Raw genomic sequence first — 26,027 nt, 5'->3', positions numbered from 1 at the left:
CAAAGCTCTGGGTGAAGGAGTGGGGGGCTGTGCTGCATAGCTGCAGGGCACCACTCACCTTGGGTGGTTTGAAGGGGTAATCTGGTGTGAAGGCGATGTCCAGGAAAAACACTCCTCCCTCGTACACGGAGCCGGGAGGGCCCAGGATGGTCGACCTCCACTCATAGATGTTGTCTCCTTTGGGACCGGCGCTGTATTCGTGAAAATAAAGAGCAGAAGAAAGAAATGTAATCTACCAGCAGACCGTTTCGAGAAGAAAAGACGCTCTAATCGTGTAACTCAATTCTCTCTGCAGCAGCAAGGCAGTGAATAAATAAAGTGTGTGATTATCAGCTGTTAAATCAGCCGCGCAAAGCTGCCGTTTAAAGTTCTTATCTATTAGAGGATCGGGCCACATTGCTACAGTGTATATAACAAAGACTGCATCTGTAAGCCAGGAGAAATGATGAGTATGATCAATGTCATGTGGATGACTGATCTGTCTGGGATGTGCAGGCAAGCATGAAACACATACCAACCAACCCACCCACACACACACACACACACACACACACACACACACACACAGGAAGGTGTTGAGCAGCAGCAGCGGCGGCTGTTTCCTCACTGTTGATCAGCGCTTCACCGTTGGGCAGCTGGCTGCTGCCAAGCTCCATTGTTGCCTTGATTCTCGCCACACACACACACACACACACACACACACACACACAGCTGTGAGAAGAGAGGCACTAATCCAATTCCATTTTCTATTGGAATTAGGCCAGATGCCCCTGTCGGTTCCTTGTATTACTTTTACTTTCATCATTTACACACACAGAGAGAAAGCCAGAGAGAGAGAGAGAGAGAGAGAGAGAGAGAGAGAGAGAGAGAGAGAGAGAGAGACAGAGAGAGAGAGAGAGAGAGAGAGAGAGAGAGAGAAAGCCAGAGAGAGAGAGAGAGAGAGAAAGAGAGAGAGCCAGAGAGAGAGAGAGAGAGAGCCAGAGAGAGAGAGAGAGAGAGAGAGAGCCAGAGAGAGAGAGAGAGAGAGAGAGAGAGGAGAGAGAGCCAGAGAGAGAGAGAGAGAGAGAGAGAGAGAGAGGTAGAGAGAGAGAGAGAGAGAGAGAGTGAGATCATGTGTGAGGCACATAAATGTAAGATGAGAGTGTGAGTGGAGCTGTTCATGTGAAACAGCAGCCTGTTGTAAAGCATCGGGCCTCTGCAGACCTATTTCTTGTCAGCGTGTGTTTGGACACAGAGAGGAATCATGGGAGTGGGCTGGAGAAAGGATGCCGACATGTTCTCCTGGATGGATGAAAATAGTCCGGAGAGTGATACAGTAGTGTGCTGGGGCCGATGGGGGACAAAAGGGCCAATAAATCATTCTGTGCGGCACGAGGAGCTGGCCTGATGGGACTTGATGGATAAATCTATGTTTGTGTGTCAAATAGTTTTTTAAATGCCACGATGATTGGTTAAACCACAATATGGTGCAGATATTGATCTTTTCTTATTACTGTACATCCTTTGGTTTCATTACCTAGTCATGTAATGGTGATTTGTAGACGTGTATGATTCTCTGCTGAGTCATATCTATGTTTTCAGTCACATCACCAAACTGGTTCAGTCATTCTTCCTTCAGCTCAGAAATATTGCAAAAAATAGATCCATCTCATTATACCAAGAAAGTCACCCATGCTTTTGTAACTTAGACTGCTGTAATTCACTTTTTTCTGGCTTATCTCAGTCTTTAATTAATCAACTTGTTTGAAACTCTGCTACCAAACTTCTTTCAAACACCAAACGGCCTACTCACTTACTCTGGTGTTAGCTGTATTACAATGGCTCCCAGTTAGCTCAGCAGTTAGCTTCATTGATTTTAAAATGATTTGAAATACCTATAAGGCATGGCAAAGCCTCAGAGCATGTTGCTGAAGTGTTCAGACGATAGTATCCTTTATGATGTCTGTGCTCATCGGCGCCTTCTACTTATCTGTTAAACTGAACTCTAATCAAAAGGGAACAAAGCTTTTGCAATCGTGGCCCCCATACCTTGGACCAGCTTATATCACGTTAGATTGGTTGATTCTGTTAATATTTTTTAAACTTACTTCTACAGTTTGGGCTTTTGTTGTAAACTATATTTTTATTGCCCCATCATATTTTGCATGTATCCTATTTTGTATTTTAATGTGTTTCGTGTGTTCTACTTATCTTATTACTGTTTGATTATGGTTTTATCTTGACTGTGTTTACCTATAAGCATTCCTGTTTTTACTTGTTTGCTGCACACTTTGAAACCTCTGTTTTTGAACCGTGCTATATGAATAAAGTATTATTAATAAATTAAAAAATTATTAATAAATGGTTTCAGAGTTGAGTTAAAGTCTTTTAAAATGGCCTCCCCTTTTAAAGGCTTTTCTACACAGAAAAGAATAAAATGGAGTGAAACATACAGCTTTTATTAAAATGATAATTGCTTTTAGAATTTTCTAATTTCCTCTATTATTCTTAATGTACCCTATGCGACAACCCACCAAGTCAAGTTTGTTACATGAGCCTGGTTTATTTTAATGAATATCAGCACATAAGAGCAACTGTTGGTAAGCTCAATCCACAAACTATCAGGGTCGGCCTTGAAAAACCCATTATTAGTCAAATCCTATTGCAAGGTAGACGTTTGAAATCGCCCTCTGGGATCTTAAGGTTGGCCAACCACTGATTTTTCTCTCCGCTGAGTTCCCACAGCTCAGTCTGCAGCATCTGGAAATGTTTAGAGGTCTGCCAGCACCGCCTTCCCCCCCCCCCCGTTCCTGCAGCCTGGTACAACCCGCTCTGCCGGGAGGACAGATATGGGATCCAGTAGAGAAGGATCTATATTTCTACCACCTGTCGAGGCCGGGTCAGAATGATGGAGGACACAGACCTCCAAGATTCACCTCAGGGTATGCACTCTTATTTATCCAAGGCAACTTGACTCTCTTTATGTTCAATAGCTGCGGGACTTATCTTTTAGAATCTGGGATCTGCTTCAAATATACCAAAACTCAAGCTGGACTGCTATTCATGATGAAGGCTGAATGACGATGATGGACCCGGCTATATCCCATGGTGTCAGCTTCCACACTGTAAGCCATTAATAATGAGCCTGGAGCACTAAGAGCACCCTGCTAGAGGAGCACTATAATTAAGACGAGGCTGTTCCTTTAGCTCCCTTGGATCTGCGAATTCTTTGTACAGCCTGGAACTTACCACTGGAAAACTAAATGTTGAGGCCACAACTGACCGCATCAACAACGATAGGTGGACTGTCCCTTCTGCACTGATTTATTTTAAAACCCCACTGAGGAAGGTTTTGTAAACAAATGAAAAATCGCTGAACATTTTCAAAAACAGCCAGAAGCACGCTGTGCTCCACCCATCACACGCTAAGAAGAAAACACTGGTATCGTGCTTACAGTTAGTAGTCATCTCTGGCCAGATTGGAATCAGTTTGTTATTTCATGCATGTAAAATGCTAATTTGCTGAGGACTTCAACCATCGGCACATGCCCATTTCTGCTTTGGTAAAGTGTGTTCACCAGAGAACACTGACAAGTTTATTTTCCATCTGTAAAATGTTCCACAGGAGAGGTATGGTTTGCAGACAGTTATGAGGTAGGAGTCGATGGTACAAATACATCTCTTGAATAAATCGTGAGAACCAGTTATTAACCGAGCTACTAGCTAACTGGCATTTCTCAAGCTGTCTAGCTCGGAGAGCCATTGTGACTGACTGGCGCTGGTGTGTGCCCAGCAGGCTGTGTGTGTTAGCGAATATGCAAAGACAACTTTGCTTTGCCACTTTCTAGCGTGACTGTGCTTTCAGACCTCCTGAAGTGGTTTAGGTAATCAGATTTTAATCTGTTTCATAACGCAGCGTCGTTGCATTTACACCTGCCTTTGGATAACCTCAATCCAGAAAAAAACTCAAATACTTGAAATGCAGGTGTTAAACAGTACAGAACTGACATGTTTTTGTAGACTAAAAAGGACTTTGGCCCCACTCAAGAATCTGCAAATTTCCAAGAGGATTTCTGCATTGGGATTTGGTTAAATTAAGAAATTGTATTTACTAGTGAAGAAATGTGATGTGATGCACACATTTTGTTTATTAAATTCGTCACAAATGAACACACAGTTTATAATACTTCAACTGCACATGTTTTAATATAAATATCGAGCACCTTCTACAGCAGACCCTTGTGCAACTTTAAAACTGACAGTTGAGGTATCTACAGATTTAATTTATCTCACAGAAGAAAGAGCAAAAACCTTTTAGGCTATTGTGAACAACAGATCTTATTTTCTGCACTGAACAGGAGGTTGTTTTTTTTTTTTTGCTTTGTCAGGGAAAAAAGCAAAAACCTGGAAAATGAACCCATAGTGGAATATAATGGATTAAATACTTCTGGGTTTGAAGACTACAAACTGTCACTCGCTATGCTGCCTTTATATTGCTGGCATGTGTGTGGTGATGGAATCCTTAAAATTCAATTTCCTCTTTGCTGTGCTGTGTGTGTTATTCAACAAAATGCCACTAACAGTAACTAATTAAAGATGTAACAAACAGAATCAGGACTGGATGGAGATTAATTAATTAATCAGGTTTTGCATCAGGTATTAAAAACCTTAGTTAAAGTAAGATGTTATCATTGATGAGAAACAACCGGCATATTCAGACTTATACTTTACATAGTTTTATATATTCAGACTGCATGGATGTTATGGCCTTTTTAAAGGATTTGTATCACTTAATACTTAGAGGAATCTGTACTTTAACTGCTTATGGCTGCACAAGCTCTTCCAGGAACTCAAGCATAGGTCTTATATATACACTGTACTACTTTTGAAATTCAATATATCTTACTCTCACTATTGACTGCTGTGCTATCCAACCTTTATAACACTGCTTGGATCACCAACCCCACCCTCTCAGACTATCTTTCACCCGTTCCTCCCTCCCACCTCTTTTGTAGTTCTTCCTAAAAACTATTTTTACTCAAGCAGGGCACACACACACACACACGCACACACACACACACACAAAATACAGGAACTTTCACTGGTGGCTACAGAGGTTTGAGACTGCTACGTTTCCTTGCCCAGGGCCACAGGGAAGAGCCCAGCTAACAGAAAAACTCAGAGCCGTTCTGCAGTCTCGCTTCAGCACAGAAATGCTGAATATGACTAATGTTTGAACTGATTGGGCGTTTGTCAGTCGTGGCTGAGATAGCAGCCATAATCTCCTGTGACAGCTTGTTAGGACATCACAGAGAAACAGCCGAATACCAAGTCACCTAGGGATGTGAATATGTCAGATTGCCTTTTTAAACCTTTATTTAGAAGGAAAAGTCTTGCTCTTTCACAGCAACTCCCTGCTGCACATTCAGACACATTCAGACAGACAGCCTTGTACTGCTGCAGCTGCAGCAGCAGCAACTCAAGGGCACCTCCACAGCGGTTGTTTAGGGAGCAGGGAGCGTAACTCATTCACTCTTCTTCACGCATACTTTTCCAGCCAGTTTGGGGATTTGAAATGTCAACCTTCCCTACCCTCAGGGCTACTGCTGATTCCTGATTTTTGACTAAGTGATGATAACACAATAACAGCAATCCTTTGAGCTAAGTGCTAACATCAGTATGCTAACAAACTCAAAATGACAATGTTAACATGCTGCATGTTTAGCAGGTGTGTTTACCATTGCCACCATCTTAGTTTAGCGTGTTAGCATGCTAACATTTGCTAAATAGCACTAAACAGCTGAGATTGATGGGAATGTCATTAGTTGTGCAGGTATTTGGTCATAAACCAAATTGCTGGACAAATTAACATTTTAACCTGATGATGGCGCTAGATGAAAAGTTAAGGGATCGCCAAAGTGATTACAATTCATTCTGTGTCGGAGTAACATATACCAAGTGACATGGCAATCCGTCCAATAGTTGTCGAGACATTTTAAAGGTTCCACGTGGCGTTTTTGACCTCTAGTAGTGCTATGGAGTTTTTGCTGTGGGTCCCTGTGTTGTTTATCTGACATGGGTGTGTGACGTGTACAGGCTCCTGCCAATGGTTTCACACTATTCCACTGATCTACAGGTGGAATAGATATGCAGCGATGTGCCAACAAAGGCAGGGAAGAAGAAGACCGCAAGCGGACAACGTGGATGTAAACAATGCTGGATTTCAAATACTTCAAAATTGACTTTGTAAATGTTTTATGAGGAATGGTAAATGGACTGCATTTCTATAGCGCCTTTTCTACTTTAACGGACAAAGCACTTTTTAACTCTCATTCATCAATTCACACACTCACACACTGCAATTTGGGGTTTAGTGTCTTGCCCAAGGACATTTCGACATGTGGACGGGGGGAGCCGGGGCTTGAATGCGGTTTATGGATGACCCGCTCAACCTCCTGAGCCACAGCCACCCCAGGAAGGAAAAGTATTCCAACACATTTCTTAGAGCTCAAGGATGCACACAATGCGTTTTGGTGAGTAACGCTAAATGTAAACATAACCTCTGTTTGTTTACAAGAAAACTCCACTTCATACCAATCCATATTTGAGTATGTGGACCAAAGTCCAAACATTCAGCTTTTGTGAACCAAGAACGTTTGTACCAAATTGTGTACCAATCCATCTGCAACACTAGTAGCAGCTCAACTGTAGTCAGGCCATCATCCAAGTCATTAGGATTCATCCCCTGGGGAACGTCAATGTCAGTCTTGACCAAAATGGTGGACCGATCAACAGACAGACACTGTCATTACTAAAAATATGACATTGGGTGTTAAAAAATGATTTATCTAACATTATCTCACAGAAAAATCCCACTGCTGTGCTGCATGAATCAACAGTTTCAATACAGCACAAGAACACCAGCTGGAAGTCAAACACAATAACAGTTTGCACATTGTGACAATTCATGAAAGGGCTTTACATTTCACTGATTAACTTTATCCTCTAAAATTTAGAGGCCTGTTTTATTTCAATCAGTATGGAAATGCACCTAAATTTCACTGTGTTTGGGTGCAAAATTTCAAGAATTCCATTGACAGTTGAACACAATCACTGTTACACAAAAAAAGAGTGAGAGAAAATGAGGGAGAAAGAATGAAAGTAGCCTTGCCAGCTCTGTCCTGCTTTGGGGCAGACCTCTGGCACAGACTCCAGCTCTGTGAAGCCACAATAATAAACGCTCTTTTAAAGTCTCTGTGCCACGTCGAGACCAGCGGAGCCGCATTCCACTGCCACACACACACATATACAGTGATGCTCACAGTGAGGAGGGGGGCAGCACAAACAAGACCGTTTGCAGTTTAAACAGAGTCAAACAAACAGAAGCTACTTGGGACAAACTGATGAGCAAGTGTACTCAGCGTCAACATCCCCTACTCCTCTCATCAGCCTCGCTTTCCTCGGGTTGACAAACAGACAATAGGCCCATGAACCAGGACTGAAGAGTCCATACATACATATGGAACAGGATGATAAATCGCTCAACATCTTCAAAGATCTCTTTAAAGGACACACTGTGCTTTCTCCTAATCTTCATCTCTAGCCTGTGATTGGACACTTTGGCTAATAATGTTTCGTTATTGAGAACATGAAAGTAATCAGTCGATTTAATGGTAGTAGTTTGGGGTTATCAATGTTAGGCAAAGATCAAAAATCAGATCTGGTCCCATCAGTCACGTCCATCGGTTTGTTATAAGATGGATACAATCTAGTATGAATGACTGCAAACTTCATGTACAACTAATCAATGCTACACTGGTTGGCTTTGGGAAGACCTCAAAATGAACAGATTCTGAAGAGACTTCAATCATCATTATCATCATCCTCATCCTGGGTTTCTAATGATCTACAGTTACTGCTGTTTCATGGGAATTTTCATCCTTACACAATCCTTACAGTGCTTTTTAGCCAGACTAGCAGGCTGGATGGCAATGCCAGTCAGTCGGTCCACCACTTTGGTCCACACTCAAACACTGATTATTGTATGACATTCGTGGTTCCCAGAGAATGTATCATAATGACTTTGGTGACCCTCTGACTTCTCCTCGAGCGCTACCAGCAGGTTGACATTTCTGGATGTGTGTGACATGTCTTGACAAATATTATATAGTCATGACATATGGCACAGATGGATTGGCACAAAATTTGGTACATTTGTGGTCCCAAGTGGTTGAATTTTAATAACTTTGGTGATGCCCTGACTTTTCATTTAGTGCCACTAACAGATCAACATTTAAACTTCAAGTCCAATATTTTGTTAATGACCAAATACCTGCAAAACTAATGACATTCCCATCAGCCTCGACTTTACTTTGTGTTTTATGCTAATTAGCAAATGCTAGCATGCTAACACGCTAAACTAAGATGGTAAACACGGTAAACATTATACCTGCTAAACATCAGCATTGTCATTATGAGCATGTTAGCATGCTGATGTTAGAATTTAGCTCAAAGCACTGCTGTGCCTAATTACAGCCTGGTACTGGGTGTAGAAAAAAAAACTAGTAAGTGGACCTTGAGTTAAGATTATTTTGGCAAATGTTTGTATTGAAGTTTATATTTGAGAAAAAAAAGCTTTGCCATCTTCGTTGGGGTCAAGAAATTTTTATTATTATCTTATGTCCACCCAAAAGTCATGCAGGCATCTTAAGTACAACAAGCAAGTGATCCCTAATACTGATTAGCAGGAAAAAAGTTAAATCATCAACTATAAGCAGCTCCACAAAGCTTACAAATCTACAGTAGCCAACCCCTTGATAAAACTGCTCAAGTTCCACTTGATTTCAGCTTAGACCAGCCGTCTCTTGAATAAGCAGTGGCTCTGTGACCTCTGCGCTCAAAGTGGCATCATTTATCATTTTCCCCTGTGGGTGTATCAATGATTGCGTTAGCAAATCAATTCAGCTAATGAGGCTGAGTGACAGAGAGGAGCCCTGACTGTTCATCTCTGTCAAGTCACATACATTAACAGTTATAAAGGGGTTATGAGAGATTTTCCCTTTTCTTATAATGATTTTGTCATCATTCTAGTTGGTGGTGGACTGTGAGAAAGAATTGCTTCAGCTTTTGCTTTACTGTGTCATTTTTGCTGTATACAATGAAAATAAAGTCTCAAGACCATTGCAATTTCACTGCAAGCTTCCTTTGTTCCTAGCCGAATAAAGCCTGGAAATACCAGGGCTGGATGAACCTGCTAGGGGGCCCCAACTGAGCCCCCCCAAAGACATTAGTGATGCGTGGATCGGCTCCGACGTCATCCGAATTCGCATAAATCATCCACCTACCACCCACCCGAACTAATTATTCTCTCCGATTTAGTGACCCACACCCGCGTGGACATTTCACTCCACCTCTACCGGTCCCTGTAGGCTATATTGCCTTTTAAATGATGTCGAGCAGCGCAAGCTTTCCATGTGATTTGTTTATTATGTGTTGTATAGATGTATGAGTGTTTTCTTTAATGATTTACTTTAATGACTAGAGAGGCTGCTGTCAGTAATTTGTCAATGTTTCCATGCGTGCAGTAATGTCACAGCAAATATCGTGGGACATTTACGCAGCAAAACTAAAAACTGTAGTTATAAACTTGACAGGACAGAGGAAACTCTCCAGAGGAAACAGAATTAAACTTTTAGCTTCTGAAATTATAATTTTTTTTAGACAGATTTAAATAATCAATGAAGCTGCTGTGCCTCGTGCGTAAATGCCATAGACTGTATATAAAGATGGACGATGCGTCTCCACTTCCTCCCACTGTACAAAAATTAAGCCAAAATATCCCGGATACATCTGTCCACTGCAGATGCACTATTCACAACCTGGATGAGCAACTAGTATAAATCAGGAATACTTTATTGATCCCCGAGGGGAAACTCTTTAAATTAGTACTAGTATTAGTATATTGGTATAATTCTATAACATTAAATAAAAGTATAAAGTTAATATAATAGTATAATGCCAATATAATATTAATATATTAATTATATAATGTTAGTATATTCATTATAATTTCATATAATAGTATACTATATAGCCTACCACTAGTATAATATTAATTCCAGTTGGACAATATAGCAGATGAAGAAATACACAACCAACATTTATAATTTTTGTAGGTTTAAATAGTCAGCTAGGTGGGGGTGTGTCAATTAATTTGTGATCATTTGAGTAATCACTAGAACATCCAGTTTTCTACTTTTGTTTTCCCTTAAGTAGCTTTAATTTTGTTAAGATCATTTTACTCTTCACTGACAGTGTCTCATCTATATTCTGTATAAATAAAAAATAAATAAAAATCCATTAATGCAGGTTCAAGGATATCCACCATGTAAGCATAATATTAACTGAAATATTTAAAGTATTAAATTTATAAGACATTTAAGATTAAGACGTTTCAAGATTGAGTAAAAGTTAAAAAGCCAACTTAGGTCAGTTTTCACTTGTGCTTTAGATCAAGTCAAAAGTTTTATTTATTAGCCTAAAATCACAATTTTGCCTCAAAGTGCTTTAAAATGTGTACAACACCCTCTATACTCTCTATCTATGCACGAGAATCAAGGTGAAAAATACAACAACAAAAAAAAGGACGCTCTTCAGTCTATATTTCTAGAAAATGGCACTAAGTAGTAACTTTATGGTGCTGTAAAAATCTCAATGATTCATAATGAAAAACTTATTAAACTTATTTTTATGTAAATGTTTTTTTTTTTTTTTTACCAGAATTAATTTAAACAAATTAAGTCTTTATGTTTCTTCAAGGTGTTACATTGTCAAGTGTCTAAACTAGAACTTCTAAAGAACCTTTGTTTTTCTGGGTGTGAAAAAAATCTAAGAGCTCTCAGTATGTTTGCTTACAGTGTCTTTGATGCCTTTGGCACCTCAACATCTAGCCTACCATCACACTGTTATTATTGTAGAAGCACCTCATCTATGTTTCTACGCTCAAGGGCACTGCGCAAATGTCACTGACTCACCGGGGAGTGTATAGAGAGGCCACACCACACAAATCTATTACAAACAAACACAAAGGAAATATGTCTCACAGACAGAAAGTCAGTTAAGAGAAAGTCACTGACAGGAAGCAGGGAATGTAGACATTTAGACTCAAATGTGACTGGAGTCATTTGTTTGAACTATCGTGTATATTCCCTTAGTAGGTGTGTTTGACCATGTGTAAACAATTCCATTTGAACTTTAAAGTCACCCAAAACCGGTTTTGATCCTATTCCAAGTGTTTGTTATTATAAGCAAACCAGGATTACCTCTAATTAGGAAGTGTCAATTTAATTAAACCAAATACAAAAATGGTTTCAACTGTAAAAAGTAGCGAGGAAAAGATGGGCATCCTCTTAAAAAACAACCCTCTCAGTAAGGCTAATATTTTACTCAGTAATCCCAGTGAGATTAAATGGGGTCCTTGTCCCTCCACTCAGCATCCCCTAGCAGGCAAACAGTTTTACCCTCTAACAGCAGACTGATTAGATTGTGACCACATAGCACTCTTTGACAAGCAGGGCAGAGATGATTCATAAAGATGGATAGATATCCATGTACGATGAGATTCAAAAAGACAAGTCAGCAGGATGTTGTCAGCCTCAGCTCCTGTGTGCTGCAGTAAAAGACAGGACCAAAGAGGAGAAGGCAGCAGAGGATGAAACCCAACTGGCAGCATTACCATCAACAGTACTTACATTCCAGCCTGGATGGCTAATCCCCCCTCCAATTCCAGATTACAAACTAACTGGATTAAAACCTGACGACAAATGATACAGTACTGCACTGACGCAAATACATTCTCACTACACACTTCAAGGATCTTCACTGGCTTCAAAAACACATTTGATTTGAAACATTCTCTCCCAAAGGTCCATTAGTAGCTGTCCTGAAGCTGGAATGGGCACCAGAACCGGAGCCAGGCGAGTGGGCAACTGAACAGCGCTCAGCAGCCTCCCAACGAACACTGCCTCCGAGACCGTCAGAGGTCTGTTAGACGACAGGGAATACAGTAACGTTACCAAGGTGATTTACGGAGTTTCCTGATGGACAGATAGCTTTACTTTTTGTTAAACCGCTAACTGCTGCTAACTGTGGCTGTCACTATCTAGTGAGCTTGGTTAACCGTGCAGCTGGAGGTCCTATTAGCTGACTTAGCCCTGGGGTGCCAAGTGCCAAACCTGGCAAGAAAACCACCTCTATACTGTACTGCCTGTCATCAATATGGCCTCCGGCGTTCTCGGAGGCTGTGTTCGGTCCCAGCCCGGCCGCCGAGTTCACTCACTGGGTGTTATAGTTTGAGGTTTTGTCATATTTCTGGTTTTATTTTGTAGTATTCTCCTCCCCTCGTGGTTTTGCTTCCTGTCTTTGTTTGCTTTCTCTCCAGTTTTGATTGTTGGCCCTCCTTGATTGTTTGCACCTGTATCTCGTTGTCTCACCTCCCTTAGGGTATTTAGTCCGGGTCTTTTCCTTTGTTCATTGTTGGAATATTGTGTTCCTGTCATGTGTGTGTTTCTTTGTGCCATTGTCAAGCGGCCAGGCAGTTGTTTCTGTTGAGTTCGGCTGGAATTATTCTTTGTCTCCCTTGGACCGTGTCTGGATTCTGGACTTTGCCTGCTCCCTGCTGGATTTGTTTAGCCTTGTTGGACTGATTTCTTTTTCTGTTTCTACCACTGCCAGCTGGTAACCCGATTTCTTGTACCTGCCTGTTACCTGTTTGTTGCCGACAGTGTTTTCTGTACTGTACTCCCCATCTTGTATAAAGCATAGCTCATATCGCTGATCATGTGTTGAGGGTCTTAGGGCCTCCGTATGCTTCAAACAAATGTCTTGCTGGATCAACTAACAGCGTTGGAAACCCCCTCCCCTACTAATTTGACCTTGGAATTGGGGGAGCGACACCTGACAGTTTTTGTAACTCTTCAAAACCAACAACAAGCATGCCCACTTTATGCAGAAATTGGCCAAGTGTGTGGAGTTACAACTGAGTGCAACACCATGAATTTGAGGAAGAAATGTAAGAACGTGTGTGACATTATTCCAATGTGTATGATTCATACTAAGACACGCAAAAGACAGAGTTCTTGGTGACAGAACAGGGAGGCAGCATGATCCAGCCAGGAGGTGGTATGATGGCAGGCTTTTCATCCCACCGTTGAATGTGGCCATTTGGAATTCTTTTCCTTTAGACGTGGTTTGACAACACTTCATACCACGTAGTTAGTTTCAAGGATGCCGATCCTTTTAGTCCTGAATTTTCATGATTGAATCCCAAACTATATTGGGCAACTGACCGGACACAGTGTAATACACAAGCTTTTTTCATTTCAACTACAAAGCACTTATTCAGTCACTCAAGGCTCTTATTAATTTCTGCCCAATCTCAATCAAAACTCAGCAGGTCGGAAATATTGATTGACAACCATCATCATCACTAGCATTATTGGGTCATAAATCTCTGGAGTGGAGTTCCTTGTGAGTTAGCAGGATTTCAAAGCATCATTAGCAAACACTAACCAGCATCATCACATCAGTTCTTTTAATTAAGGGTAGGCTCAAGGTCTCTGGGAATGATCCATTGTAAAAAGGCTCCAGGAGGAGGTGAAATGCTTAAATCCCCTTGAGATAAAAGCTCTTTTGATTCCTTTGTTGCTTTAGCTAAAAAGACTCGTGTTGTCTTGCACAGGCCTCTGTCCCTGTTCACTTGGTTCAGCTTTATACTCACAATGCACAAGTTCACTGGGAGCAAACGTGACAAGAGCAGGTGACGGAAGGGCTGACTGGAGGAAGGTCAGCCCCGATGTAACTCCAACACCCTCTAACCTTTGAATCAGCATTAAACCAATTGCACTTCCCCAATGTCTTGAACATGTTGCCTAGCAATATTACATCCCTGCAGTGTGCATGTGTTGATTTTACTGCAAGAGGAATTTCCATGGAAACAACAGCAGTACAAGCAGACACAACAGTGCTGCTTGACTTACCTGAAAACTGTGTGGCCAATGGATAAAACATAAAGACCAATAAAAGAATGACTTGTCTCATATATTAATCTTTGCTTATTACTCACAATCTCCAAATAGGTCCTTCACGGATAAATCAACAAATATTAAGCTATTAAATTAGCCAACAAGATCATATGAAAGGAATCAAGACACAGATAACTTCCTAAATGTTAGTGACAGCTCATGGGCAGGCATCAAATCTAATACACTCCCTGCATGCTTGTTCTAATGATGCCTAAAATAAGAAGTGAGATTTGCATCAATATAGAGCAGTTGGAAATGAATTAGGCCATTCAAGCGTTATGCATGATTTGCTTTGATGGCGAGCACTGACTGTACAGTCATGGGAAAAGCTCATCATCCCCAACTCAGTTACCTCATGTCTTATCTTTATGAAACACATTGACATCCTGATGGGTCTTTCACAGAGGATGTAGTTTGGTTACTGCTTACTTGGTACAGTGCAACACTTGCTTATGGAGGTTAAAGTAAATAATTAGATGAAATACCAAGGGAAAAGTTCATTATCTTTTTTTTTTATACCGTCATGAAAATGCCTGTTTATGATTGGCTGGCAAGTGTCCTTTCAAAATCCCATATCAGAACACCTCAAAAATAGTTCCGTTCAATTGCTTAACCATTGCTTTAAATCAGTGTATAAATAAGTTACACTGTGAATAAATATAGCAACAACATGTCATGTTATGTTAACTCGCTGGTGAATCTAACCTAACCATGGGTTAAATTAACACACGTAAAACATAAATGACGATTTTAACACAGCCTCTTTTTTCCTTTGGTAAGTGGGCATAAGTGCTATTCTGCCCTCCTCAGGTGTCCTGATTAGGTCTGGGTATCAAACAACAAAATACTGAAAGCTAGCATCAAATGTCCAGACTTGTGATCTTGTTGACGTATTATTTAATCAATTCAATAAGTTCTTGTACAGATATTAGTGTTTGGACATCATTAAACATTTGAGAAGTTTGGATTTTTGTAGAAAAACATGTTTATATTTCTCACAGTAAGGTATTGAAAAAAGTATTGCTCTGTATAAGTACCAAAACTCAGTCCAGCACAACACCATCACCTCAATGCTAAAACATGTAATTGAATTTTGAATTAACATCTCAACAACAACTGAACATTATAGGCATAAAAGAGACTTAATGTTGTATTGAATTGTTGCCTAATAAAGTAGACACCGAGTGTGTATATGCTGCCATGTTTGTTGTGTTCCCTGTTGCAGCATACGGTTCACTATAATTGTTTTGTCAATGACAGAAACATTGTTTTCATTACAGTATACAGGAAAAACAAAGTGCAGCCATACTGCTGACTCTGAGGAAAGAGGGGGATTCTCCGGGCGCTGTCATTTTCTACTAGTCATTTTGTTAGCCTGAGAATTTGCTTTAGCTCCAACCCCTCTCCCTCTGCTCTCAGCCTATATGTGTATCTAGCCTTGCTCTAATACACTCTTCTGCAGACCCACAGATGGGTTTTCCTCTTCCAATAAATCAGCTGGAAATGGGAGAGGGAAAGAATGTAGTCCTGCTTTTCAATACAGTAAATTGTACACTCACTTTTTCTATTTTCAATCTTGAATCTTACTGTGAAATGAGAACAACTCATCAATTATTGGTAGTTGTGTACACTGACAGTTGACAGCATACTGTAGAAAGCAATGTTTTTTAAAAACAATTTTAGGACTTGACCAATAGGATATTTTGTAGGCCTTTTCTTTTTCGACCGAGCTGTGAATGGTTTTTGGTGCTTACATTTATACAGCAGTCAGGGTTACATCACTGTGTTGACTTCATGAATGAATTCCCTGTGCTTTCTTAATAACTAGTTGGCATATGTCTCCCATGCAGCCTATTACGCTGCATCCACAGTGATAGTTTAAGCAAATGATAAGGTTGGATGTGAGTCATTTCTCCCTCATCTTCACACACATTCAGCACTAAAGGGAGGCAAATGTGTTTATGATAACCTTTACCGTCGCTCTAGCCATTAATGGCTCCCATTACAGCGCAGAAATGGTAATTCATTAACCCTCCTCCACTAGCTGCAAGGGACTACAGCCAATAAAAAAAGCATAGAGAGAAAGAGAGGACTGGAAAAATAGAGAATAAGGGAAAAAGAACAAAAAGAAGAGAATGGAGTTAGGCTTTGGTGATGTTTTGCATGGTGAAGAACCAAAGCTCAAGGGGAAAATTGTATATATATATATATATATATATATATATATATATATATATATATATATATATAAAAATCACTTCATCACGAGTATGTGGATGAATCTGGTTGGGAATGTGGGCACACCAAAAAATGACAGCACTTAATTAAATCCTGTGCTAAATCACAGATCATCATCATCATCATCATATATTGAGCATTTTCCTTTAATAAAATGATGCATTTCCTGCATGACCTAAAAACCTGAACCATGTCGCCCTAAAACCTTTCCTTCTCAAAGAGCAATTGTTAAGACTTAATTGGATTACAATCTCTTTTCATCCTGACTAATAACCTTTGGTTCAGAGTGAATCCTGTTTTATAAACCAGCTGTCTGAGTGCTGAAACAAGGAGATCAATACGACTGAATCTCTCTCTCTGAATGGCTAGTCATCTCTGTGACAGTGTACACCAATCTTATCGAGTCGCTGCACTGAGAGATGAAAAGAGGCTGGAAATCTGAATAGTTTTTAGATGTTTTCTCATGTGTGCTTGGCCTTGGACTTCAAGACAGCAGATAAATGGTGCAGATGCAAAAGGGACTTTCACACTGCTGTCGAAAGAAAGGAAAATCTTACTATGCAGACACTACAGTGTCAGAGTAGAAAATCAGTCCTAATTGGCCAAAAATTCTCAGAGTGATGCATATTTGGTCCTTCTTTTTGGTTTAGGAGAAAAAATATTGAATCAATTTTATGGAGTTAATTAATAAGTTACTCTTCTTTCTGCTAATATTTAGGAGAGCTCCAGGTGTATCCTAACCTGTTAGGAACTGCCAGGAGATGAAGGTTAGGCAGCGACAAACGTGCTCTTTCCGTGAGAGGAGAGATGTTTAGGGAACACTTCATAACAATGAGCTTATTGAAAGTATCTGTTTTTACAAAAACTGAATCATTGTTGTGATCCGTGCGGTGTAGCTGCTCTGTCATCATGGAAAACACATGCTATCTCTGCAGAAACCAACATCCTGGTAAGATTACAGTTTGGATTTGGGTCTGTCAGAACATACTAATTGGCAATAGTAAATCAAACTTTGCCCTTAGCTCTTACAGCACCTTAGATAAAGTGCTGATTCATGAAAGTCGTGGAAAAACAAGCTGCAAATCGCTTTATTATTTCAAATTACACATGGTGGGGTTGTAATGTTTTAGAGATATGTTCAAATTGTTATGAAGCTACAGAGAATTCCACATGCCTGGGTAACATTACAGAAATCCTTTTACCCCACCTGTATAGGCACATAGCTTAACAATGAGTGTAGTTGGGGCACCCATGTAGCTTAGGGGTTGAGATGCTGACCATAAACTGCAACGTCCCCGTTTCAGGCGTGGCTGGAGACCATTGTTGCATTTCTCTCTCCCTTATTTTCTTTCATCTATCTACTGCCGGTAATAAAGGCTTAAAAATTCCCCAAAAGTACATTTAAAAAGGGGGGTGTAGTTGGGGATAAAGTGCACAGTGGAATAAAAGATTCTATTTCTCTGCTCTGCTCACTGCTGTGTGGGCAATATATGGAAGATGCCCCAAATCCCACTGCTGGTGAGGAAGAACCGGACAGCGACAACGACTTTGTTGCATGTCGTTCCTCATCTCTCTCTCCCCTCATTTTCTGTCATTGTTCTACTGTCGACTAATAATAAAACATGCATACTGTAAAGAATGTAAAGGGTGATGCACATCAGTGGAGTGTGACACTCATCAAAACACATGGATCCATTATTTTCTAGCTAAGCTAATACACTGGCAGGATCGTCAACTCGTCGGGATATGCCACTGTCCTATCTCTTGCATGTCAAGTCTCCAGAAAAGCATACATTTTAAATCACATTCACCTCACAGATCAGCTGTACCTTGACTACTACTTCTGTCCAGTGTACGCTACTGGTGTCAATTGATCATTCAGCTGTAAGATTAAGCAACTGATCGAACACTAAGATGGGAAACTGTGTCTGTGTCGTACAGGATTCTGAACTATTTACACTAAGGCCCTGTTTACACCTGGCGTTAACATGCTTCCCTGGTGATCCGATCACAAGTGGACGGCTCTCAGATCCCATTCAGAGGTGGCCACATTCTTTTGGCAGTGTGTATGCAAATGTATCTTGGGTCACATTAAAGGACCGCCTGCGCAACTGACGTCCTCTGCGGAAGTACGTACTCATTCGCGTCATATTAAAGTGCGAAACACCAAGAAGAAGCCACAACAACAACAACAGGCAAAATGGTTTCTCGTGGATGGAGTACACATGAAACACGCTGTCTGATGTCCTCCTGCTGCTTTGCCTCAACTCTCTGTAATTTACAGAGTTTCCTGATGGACAGACAGCTTAACTTGTTGCTGAAGCAGCTAGCGGTCCTATTAATGCTACCTAACTCTGAACAAACTGGGAGCTCGAAACACCTTGGGAGTGTTGGTATTTACACCGCTAGCACAGGAGCTTTGGACCGCCAGGAAGAGGAGGTTCAATAAAGCTAATAGGACTGCTAGCTGCATGGCTAACTGAGCTAAGTAGCTAATGGCAGCTATAGTTAGCAGCAGTTAGCGGTTACTTTAGCACGAGTAAATCTATCCATCAGAAAACTCCATAAATCACCAAGAGTTGAGGCAGAGCAGCCAGAGGACATCAGAGGGAAAACCAGAAAATAACCGCATGGAGCTCCGCGGTCGGCTCGCACTCAGCAGCGATAGTTTCAGTGTCTGGTCTATTTTTTGTGTGTGCTGTGAGCAAATCTGGCAAGAAAACACACTGATAATCTATTATAAACTATATATACTGATATTATATATGATATAAATGATCTGATTCTGATAAATAATATCCCAAGCTTGCCAATCCTTTTGATTTCTCTGCCCCTCTCCATCCTGGAGTGATCACCCCCACAAAATATCAAGATCTGCCTATCCACTATATTTATTAGAAATAGTATCACTGCTGCTTGTGAGAGCAGAGAGACGAGCAGACACACAGGCTCGTCTGTGAGTGTGTGTGTGTGCACCCCTCCCCCCAGATCATCACACAGTGATCCTTTTAACTTCATTGTTGCAGAAGAAGCGACGCCCCGCAGAAACACAAAGCTTTAAGTTATAAATTCATGAGGTTATTATAAAGATCAGCTCTTTATTGTGATTAGAATAGCAGATGAGCAGAATCGCTTGTTGAGCGGCGCGGAGAAATGCACTTCTGGTCTGAACAGCCAGGCTACTGCTCACAGGAGAAATGACCTTGCATGGCGCTTTGCGCGCTTCCGCCTCCTCCTGTGTGTCCCAGGCGTAATTCTTGTCTCATTTGTGGTCTGATAAACAGTAAATTCATCAAATTGGTTAAAAACAATGCATTTGGTCTTTGCAAATGGAGATGATGTACGTATTTATCTGCATATAGAGGGGGGGAAATGAGATCCATTCACAAGTGGTCACTCGAGACTTATGTGGGGACGCATTTTAATGCCAGGTTTGAACTGATGTACATGGAGGTGTCCACTTGTGATCAGATTGCCCAAGATGCATGTTAATGCTAGGTATAAACACGGCCTCTGTTTTAAGGATTTGACACCCACTACAACAATTCAGGGGAGTTAGTGGTGTAGAGTGTTACAGAATTGGACAAAATCTCATTTTTCATGGACCAGCACTGCTTTTATTTGTAAAAAGCTTTTGATTTCTAAAGACGTACTATAGCACCATTTGCCCTGTGCAAACTTTTGCTGAATCTGGTTCTAATGAAATCTTCAAGTCATGAAAGTCAGTCCTGAGAGAATTTCAGGTCACTCCTCATGGCCTCAGCTGGGGTCCTCAGAAAATGTTCCTTTCCCAGAAAAACACTCTTATCTAAAAAGCCTCTTTCATCTTTTGTAAGATGTCTTAAGTCAAAGTTCTTTTATCCTTTTCATAAAAAACTGAGGGCATAAAATTCCACAGTGGTGAGAGGATGGAGATGTGCTGCTGGTGTGTGTGTGTGGTTGTGCGTGTGCAGTCAGCAGCATTTCATCTTGTTGACAGGGAACAAAATCCAGCAGCGACATCACAGTGAGATCAACGGAGAGCTGAAGCTTCTGTTTAGAATTAATTCAGCGCTGCCTCCAGTGCCACCTCCACCTTTCTAGCTCCATGCTACAAGCAATAAACGCTTTCACTGAAAGTGTTGAGACAGCGCTCGAGGTGAGAGTGCTTACACTTTAAATAATTCGGGAGAAGTCGAGGAGTGACAGGAATCCCACTGAACACTATGCAGTTCTTTATCTTCAGATAAAATGATATCTGACACACAAGTGCATTTTTGTGCTGTAGGATGACCTGATAAATTAAGTCTCTGCCACAGGCTCTTTTGTCCAGTACATGACCCAATCCAAGCCATGGCTATGAGCTTGAACACCCAGATGGGGCCAATAAAAATATTATCATATAATAATAATAATAAAAATACATTCTGTTTAATGTCATGCCATTAACCATATATTTTCCCAATGAAGTACAACCTATACTAGTATCTGGTGTGTTAAAGAGGTAGTCCAGTGATTTAGTATTGCACTTCCATACAGTCGGAGGACTTACAGTTGACAGGTTTTGGTCAAAATCGAAGCAGCAGAGGCTGAGATATCCTGACTTTTAGGTTAAGCTTCTAAAATTCCTACACTTCCCATTATGCAACTCGATAGTGTCTGTCCTTAGACACTCCCTACCTGGTAAATGCCCACGTCTCTCAAACTTCATGCCACGAGTTCGTGGCATCACCATGATATCATCAGTGTTATTTTCTCAGATTTTAGAAAGCTCCCTCCAGAGCCACAGAAGGAGAACAGTTTTCACATGCTGACTAGTACTCCTTGTGACAAACTTTAACTTGAAACTTTAAGTGAAAAATGGAATGCCCCTTAAAAAGTTCCACATGTTCCAGACAAAGCAATGATGGGCTTCGTAATCTCATTAGGGATGCCCTGATGCCATCTTTTTGCCACCAAAATCGATCGCCGATTGTCTATGAGCCATATCGGTCGATACGATCATTTTGCTATAGCAGCTGATACAGCAGTATTATAGATCAGTTTGACTGCTTTGTGGTGTATTGGGATCTCCACCAGGTGGCAACGTAACCTAGGTGTGTCTGAGCAACCACATGCACAGGTCCTGGCCAGTGAACAAGGTGGGAGGCCGGACTACACTAAACATGCGATTGTTGCTCTGAGCCGCATGCACGAGAGTGTTTAACCACAGGTGTGTAGTATTAGTTTGCCTTCAGGGCTTTGCACCAGAAATGATTTCATTAGCAAGGTTTTTTTTGGAATTATTGAGCATACGACTAGTTAAATGAGACTTATTATACTGCACGAGTTGTGTGAGAGCTTTTAAATGGATGTTTTGATATAGTTATGGCTCGTTTTGAAGGTTATGTTACCACTGTTCCTATAGTGGCAAGTTTACATACATACATAGTCAACTATAACTGACCACACGATCAAATGTTAGACTGACTTGTTGAGAATATCACGCGTCAGTCCGGCAAACATTTAGCTAAGTAGTATTTGGTGATGCCATGGATGTCGTAGGTTCTCATTAGCGTGGCATTAAGCAATTCAACGTTAGGCGAATTAACACAAGTAGTTTGTGTTTTGAATGATTTCATTTACTCACTTAGCCGCGTTCAAACATCCATTCTGAGGAGAAATTGCAGTGCAGGCAGAGGTCGAGCTCATCTAATAGGCTAGGCTCTCTAGCTAAGCAAGCTTTCATTTCCTGCAGGCGTTGTGGATGCAGCTCAAGCTGGCCAAGTTTAACAGGCTGGCTTTGGAATGTTTCTTTGCAAATGCATCACAAATAGAGAAACCGTCTGAAGAGTGAACGATGAATGAAAGGATGTTTTGCTGCCTTTTTCATCTTTACTAGTTAATGTTAGTTAGCTATAGACTGCTGCTCAAAGGCTACCTTTTAACTTTTAAGGTGGAATGTTTTCTTGCATGTTACTCAATGCATGAGTTGACGTCATGAATCAATCAACGTACCTTAAATGTCAATATGACAACTTTGACCATTCCATTTGTTTTTATTGGCCCTCTTGCATGACATATGCTTTAGTGATGATTGGATCTTCAAGCGCTTAAAAAAATGGATATGAATTTCAACTGGATCATGCGAACTGCGAATATTCTATTTCCTCACTTAGAGAAAAAAATTGACGGAGCGCCGTTGCGGTGTCCTCCAGCAGCACTACACCTATGGTTTTGCTATTTTAAAAACAGGAGCGCCATCAACTTCAACAAGTTTGGATAGTGTGTTTTGGATTAATTCTATGTTCACGTGGAGGCATTGGCATGCAAGGAAAAAAATGTCTTGCGGAATTCAAGGTAACACAGGGTGAGTAATTAATATACAAATAATTTTGGGGTGAAGAACTCCTTTAGGTTAGTTAGCATGCGGCAATGACACCAACTCAGCATAGAATTGGCTCAAGTTTTTTGCGTCACCAATTGGTTTTCACGATCGGCAACTAGAAAGCATTAATCCCGATCGCATATTTTTACTGAATATCGGCCGATCGATCTGGGCATACCTACCCTTAAGTAATGTTAAAGTGAGAAATCCACACTGTATGACACTGTTGCAAAGCTATTCTGTATCTGCTTGTTCTTACACTTCTATGAAGTTACCAGATGATGTTAAGTGATGCTTATAGAGGACTCAAAATAATGAGCTTGACAGTTCATTCTTGACCTTGGAAACAGCAGTTACAAAACAATCTTCACTTACCACTTACTTTCGACATTCTTCATTAGGTCTTTATCATGGACATGGAGAATAATGAAAAGTTTTAACATAGTTCCATGACAACTGAGCAAACTTAATGAAGACCATGTGATACAGTTGAAAGATCCAGAACAATTCAGTAAGGCGACCTTGAGTAGAGACTGTTTTGTCTGTTCAGCCTGTCAAAATGTTGACACTGCTAGAGTAGAGTGGAAAAAACAAAATATTGTAATGAAATTTCCCAACCTTGGTTATATTGGCTTAAGGGTCTGGTAGTAAGAGTTCTTTCATATCTAATCTTTAGGGTGCTGGAATTTTCCCTTATACATCAGAAAGCGAAAACAATGTTAAAACAAAGGTGTGAACTGTCAGTTGACATGTAGTTGAAAGCAGATGAAGTGTCAGTTTAAGTAAAAGCTATTAAAGCACTTGAAATTAAATCTGAAGTCCAAGCTCTGAAAGTAAATGAACTGTCAGTTTAAGATTAAGAGATGAATGCAGCTGAAATGCCAGGTGATGTATAAGTGGTAAGAATAGTTGAAATTTCCTTTGAAGTGGAAGCACTGGAGAGAGTGTGTGTACTGTAAGTTGAAATGTCAGTTGGTATGTAAGCACTGACAACAGTGAAAATGTCAGTTGAAGTGTAAGACCTGAAAGTATTTGAACTGTCAGTTGAAGAATAAAAATCAGTTCAAGTGTCACTTGACATATTACAAGTAAAAGCAGTTGAAGTGTCAAAGGGTAAGTGATGACAGCACTTTAAATGTAAGTTCAAGTGTAAGTTAATAAGACAGTTGAATGGTTCTCCTGTTGCTTTTAAGGTCCAAATTCAAAAACGGTAAGTTGTATAACTTAAAATTGTGTGAGAGAGGATGACTTTGTCAATGTTTTGATACATAAATTGTCTATGAAGTGTGGAAATTGTAGGAGTAAGAAAGGTTTGAAGAGGTTTTTTTGAAAAAAGTGGAAAACTATAGGTGTGAAGGTAACCTAAGACATTTCGAAAAGTAGTCAAACTCTGCAACCCCACCTCCACTTTTGACAGGTTCTGTGCTTTATACTGACCTCTGATTACATTAATCACCATGCACTCCCTACTTGTTCACACTGTAATATACTTTTGATGCCTTGTAAGCACCACTTAAATGAAAGTGTAGCTATAAATATCTATACAAGATGAAGTCTAGGGATGAAGTCAAATAACGTTTCAATAATATATCAGAGTCTCTTCCTCTGGCCTCTCTGCAAGACCTGGCTTTGACATTACACGGCCCTCAGGAGGCACACACACACACACACACACACACACACACCAAGGTCACAGAGACCTGCCGACTCAGCTTGCTATTGTGAGTGAATGTCCTGAGCTACTCGTTAGCTGTTCTCTCAATATTGTATGCAAAACTGATGACAGGCCACTCTCACAGAAATGAACACATTCTCTATGAGGACAAAATTAAATGACTGAGGAAAATTGCCAAGTTACTGTGAAAAAGAAACATTGAGTAGTCTGGGTGAGAAAACACAGTGCTGTCAAAATTGCAGTACTATTACATTAGTATTATAAAACACACACGCACTGAGCTTGTTGTGAAAAGAGAGGGTGTATCAAAGGAAACACAGGGTGACCTCCCATGCTAACCAAATAAAACAAACAATCTCTCAGTGCCCTCCCGATAGTCATCATGACAACATTGATTAGGTTGCACTCTGAACATTGATTTTATGTCACTCTTCAATTGAGATGGGCTCCCATAGACTGCAATCACTCACAGCCAGAAGCATTCATTCTATCTATAATTCACTCTGTCCTTCGTCCTCCTGATCTCCCTCACCTCCCTGCACAGATACTTGTATATCTACTCTGTGCAAAGAATAAAAAGAACATGTCTTTGGGAGACTTTTCCACTGGTCAATTTCGTACATAGATACGAAAATCAGAGTATAAAACCCTTTTCAGACATCGCTGGCTTCATCCATCTATATAAGTAATAGCTTTTGAGCTTTCAAACATAGGCCTCCCTTATGTAAATGTTCCCTAACGGCTCTATTCAAACAAGACAGAACTGCCACAGAAAGAGCCACAATGCTAGCACAATATTTGGCATCTGACATGCAAGAGGGAGCCGTGGTGCTCCCAGTTCTCTCATAGGCTGCATCTGTGATTTTGAAACTTCTTTTATTAATAACCATTGTGAGTGTGAGGCATGATTGCCCAAGCTTCTCACAAGTGGATTCCCAAATAAAATTTCTCATCAATTTGATCATTTATGAGATAGAATACAGAATTGTCCAACAGCGTAAAAGCATAGTTAAAAGTGACAAGATGTTAGGTTGTAACTCATTTTATTGTTGTTTGCTCACTTGCTGAGCAAAGCTTTTTGCTGGATATTCATGCTGTAAGACGCTGAAAGCTAAAAATTTAGGAAGACTGATGGTAGTGTCTTTGTCTGACAAATACTTGTTTTTTGAGCCCGACATTGATATTTGAGTTTAAAAAATCTGTTATGTCCTTAAATTTATTTTTTAATAATTGTAATTCTGAATGGGACATTTTACAATTGAAACATACAGCATATACTGGCTGATTTATTGGACGGTCTCCAGTGACTATTGGTTTGGTATTTGTAATTGTATTTGGTGGTTTTCCAAAGGTTTTTTCTTCTTCTTCTGATAACGAATGAAAGCACATTTTTACTAACTGATCTGATACGAGAAGAATCTCCTCTACAATTTAAAATAGGCTCATTGACACTAGTATGTGGTTTATTAAAGTGATTTAATTTTCTTTGTGGATAAGAAATGATAATTAAGTGGCAAATGTATTACAATGATTTCAAGTGGGTGGAACAAAAACACATTTACTATTTATGGGAATTCAGTGTTATGCTACTGTAGGCTTTCTGCTTATGTGACGACATTCAAGACAGACTTGAGCCGTGTTTTAAGTGTTAAAAAAATTCCAAAATCGATTCATGGCATCAACATCTTTTTTTGTATTTTATAGAAAC

General features: G+C 40.3%; 1 protein-coding gene across 1 annotated transcript in view; it reads right to left on the bottom strand.

The window, feature by feature from the left end:
- The window catches only part of LOC122864960 (ubiquitin-conjugating enzyme E2 E2-like), a 75,584-nt gene that overhangs the window by 17,229 nt on the left and 32,328 nt on the right, over nt 1–26,027 (bottom strand). The window contains exon 4 of the mRNA XM_044172791.1: nt 59–191. Within this exon, the coding sequence (XP_044028726.1) occupies nt 59–191 (133 nt within the window). The remainder of the gene's footprint in view (nt 1–58; nt 192–26,027) is intronic.

Source organism: Siniperca chuatsi, linkage group LG17 (genome assembly GCF_020085105.1).
Source record: "Siniperca chuatsi isolate FFG_IHB_CAS linkage group LG17, ASM2008510v1, whole genome shotgun sequence".
NCBI classification, from domain to species: domain Eukaryota; kingdom Metazoa; phylum Chordata; class Actinopteri; order Centrarchiformes; family Sinipercidae; genus Siniperca; species Siniperca chuatsi.
Note: the sequence above shows the minus strand (reverse complement) of the source record. Positions and strands in the feature narration are given on the sequence as shown.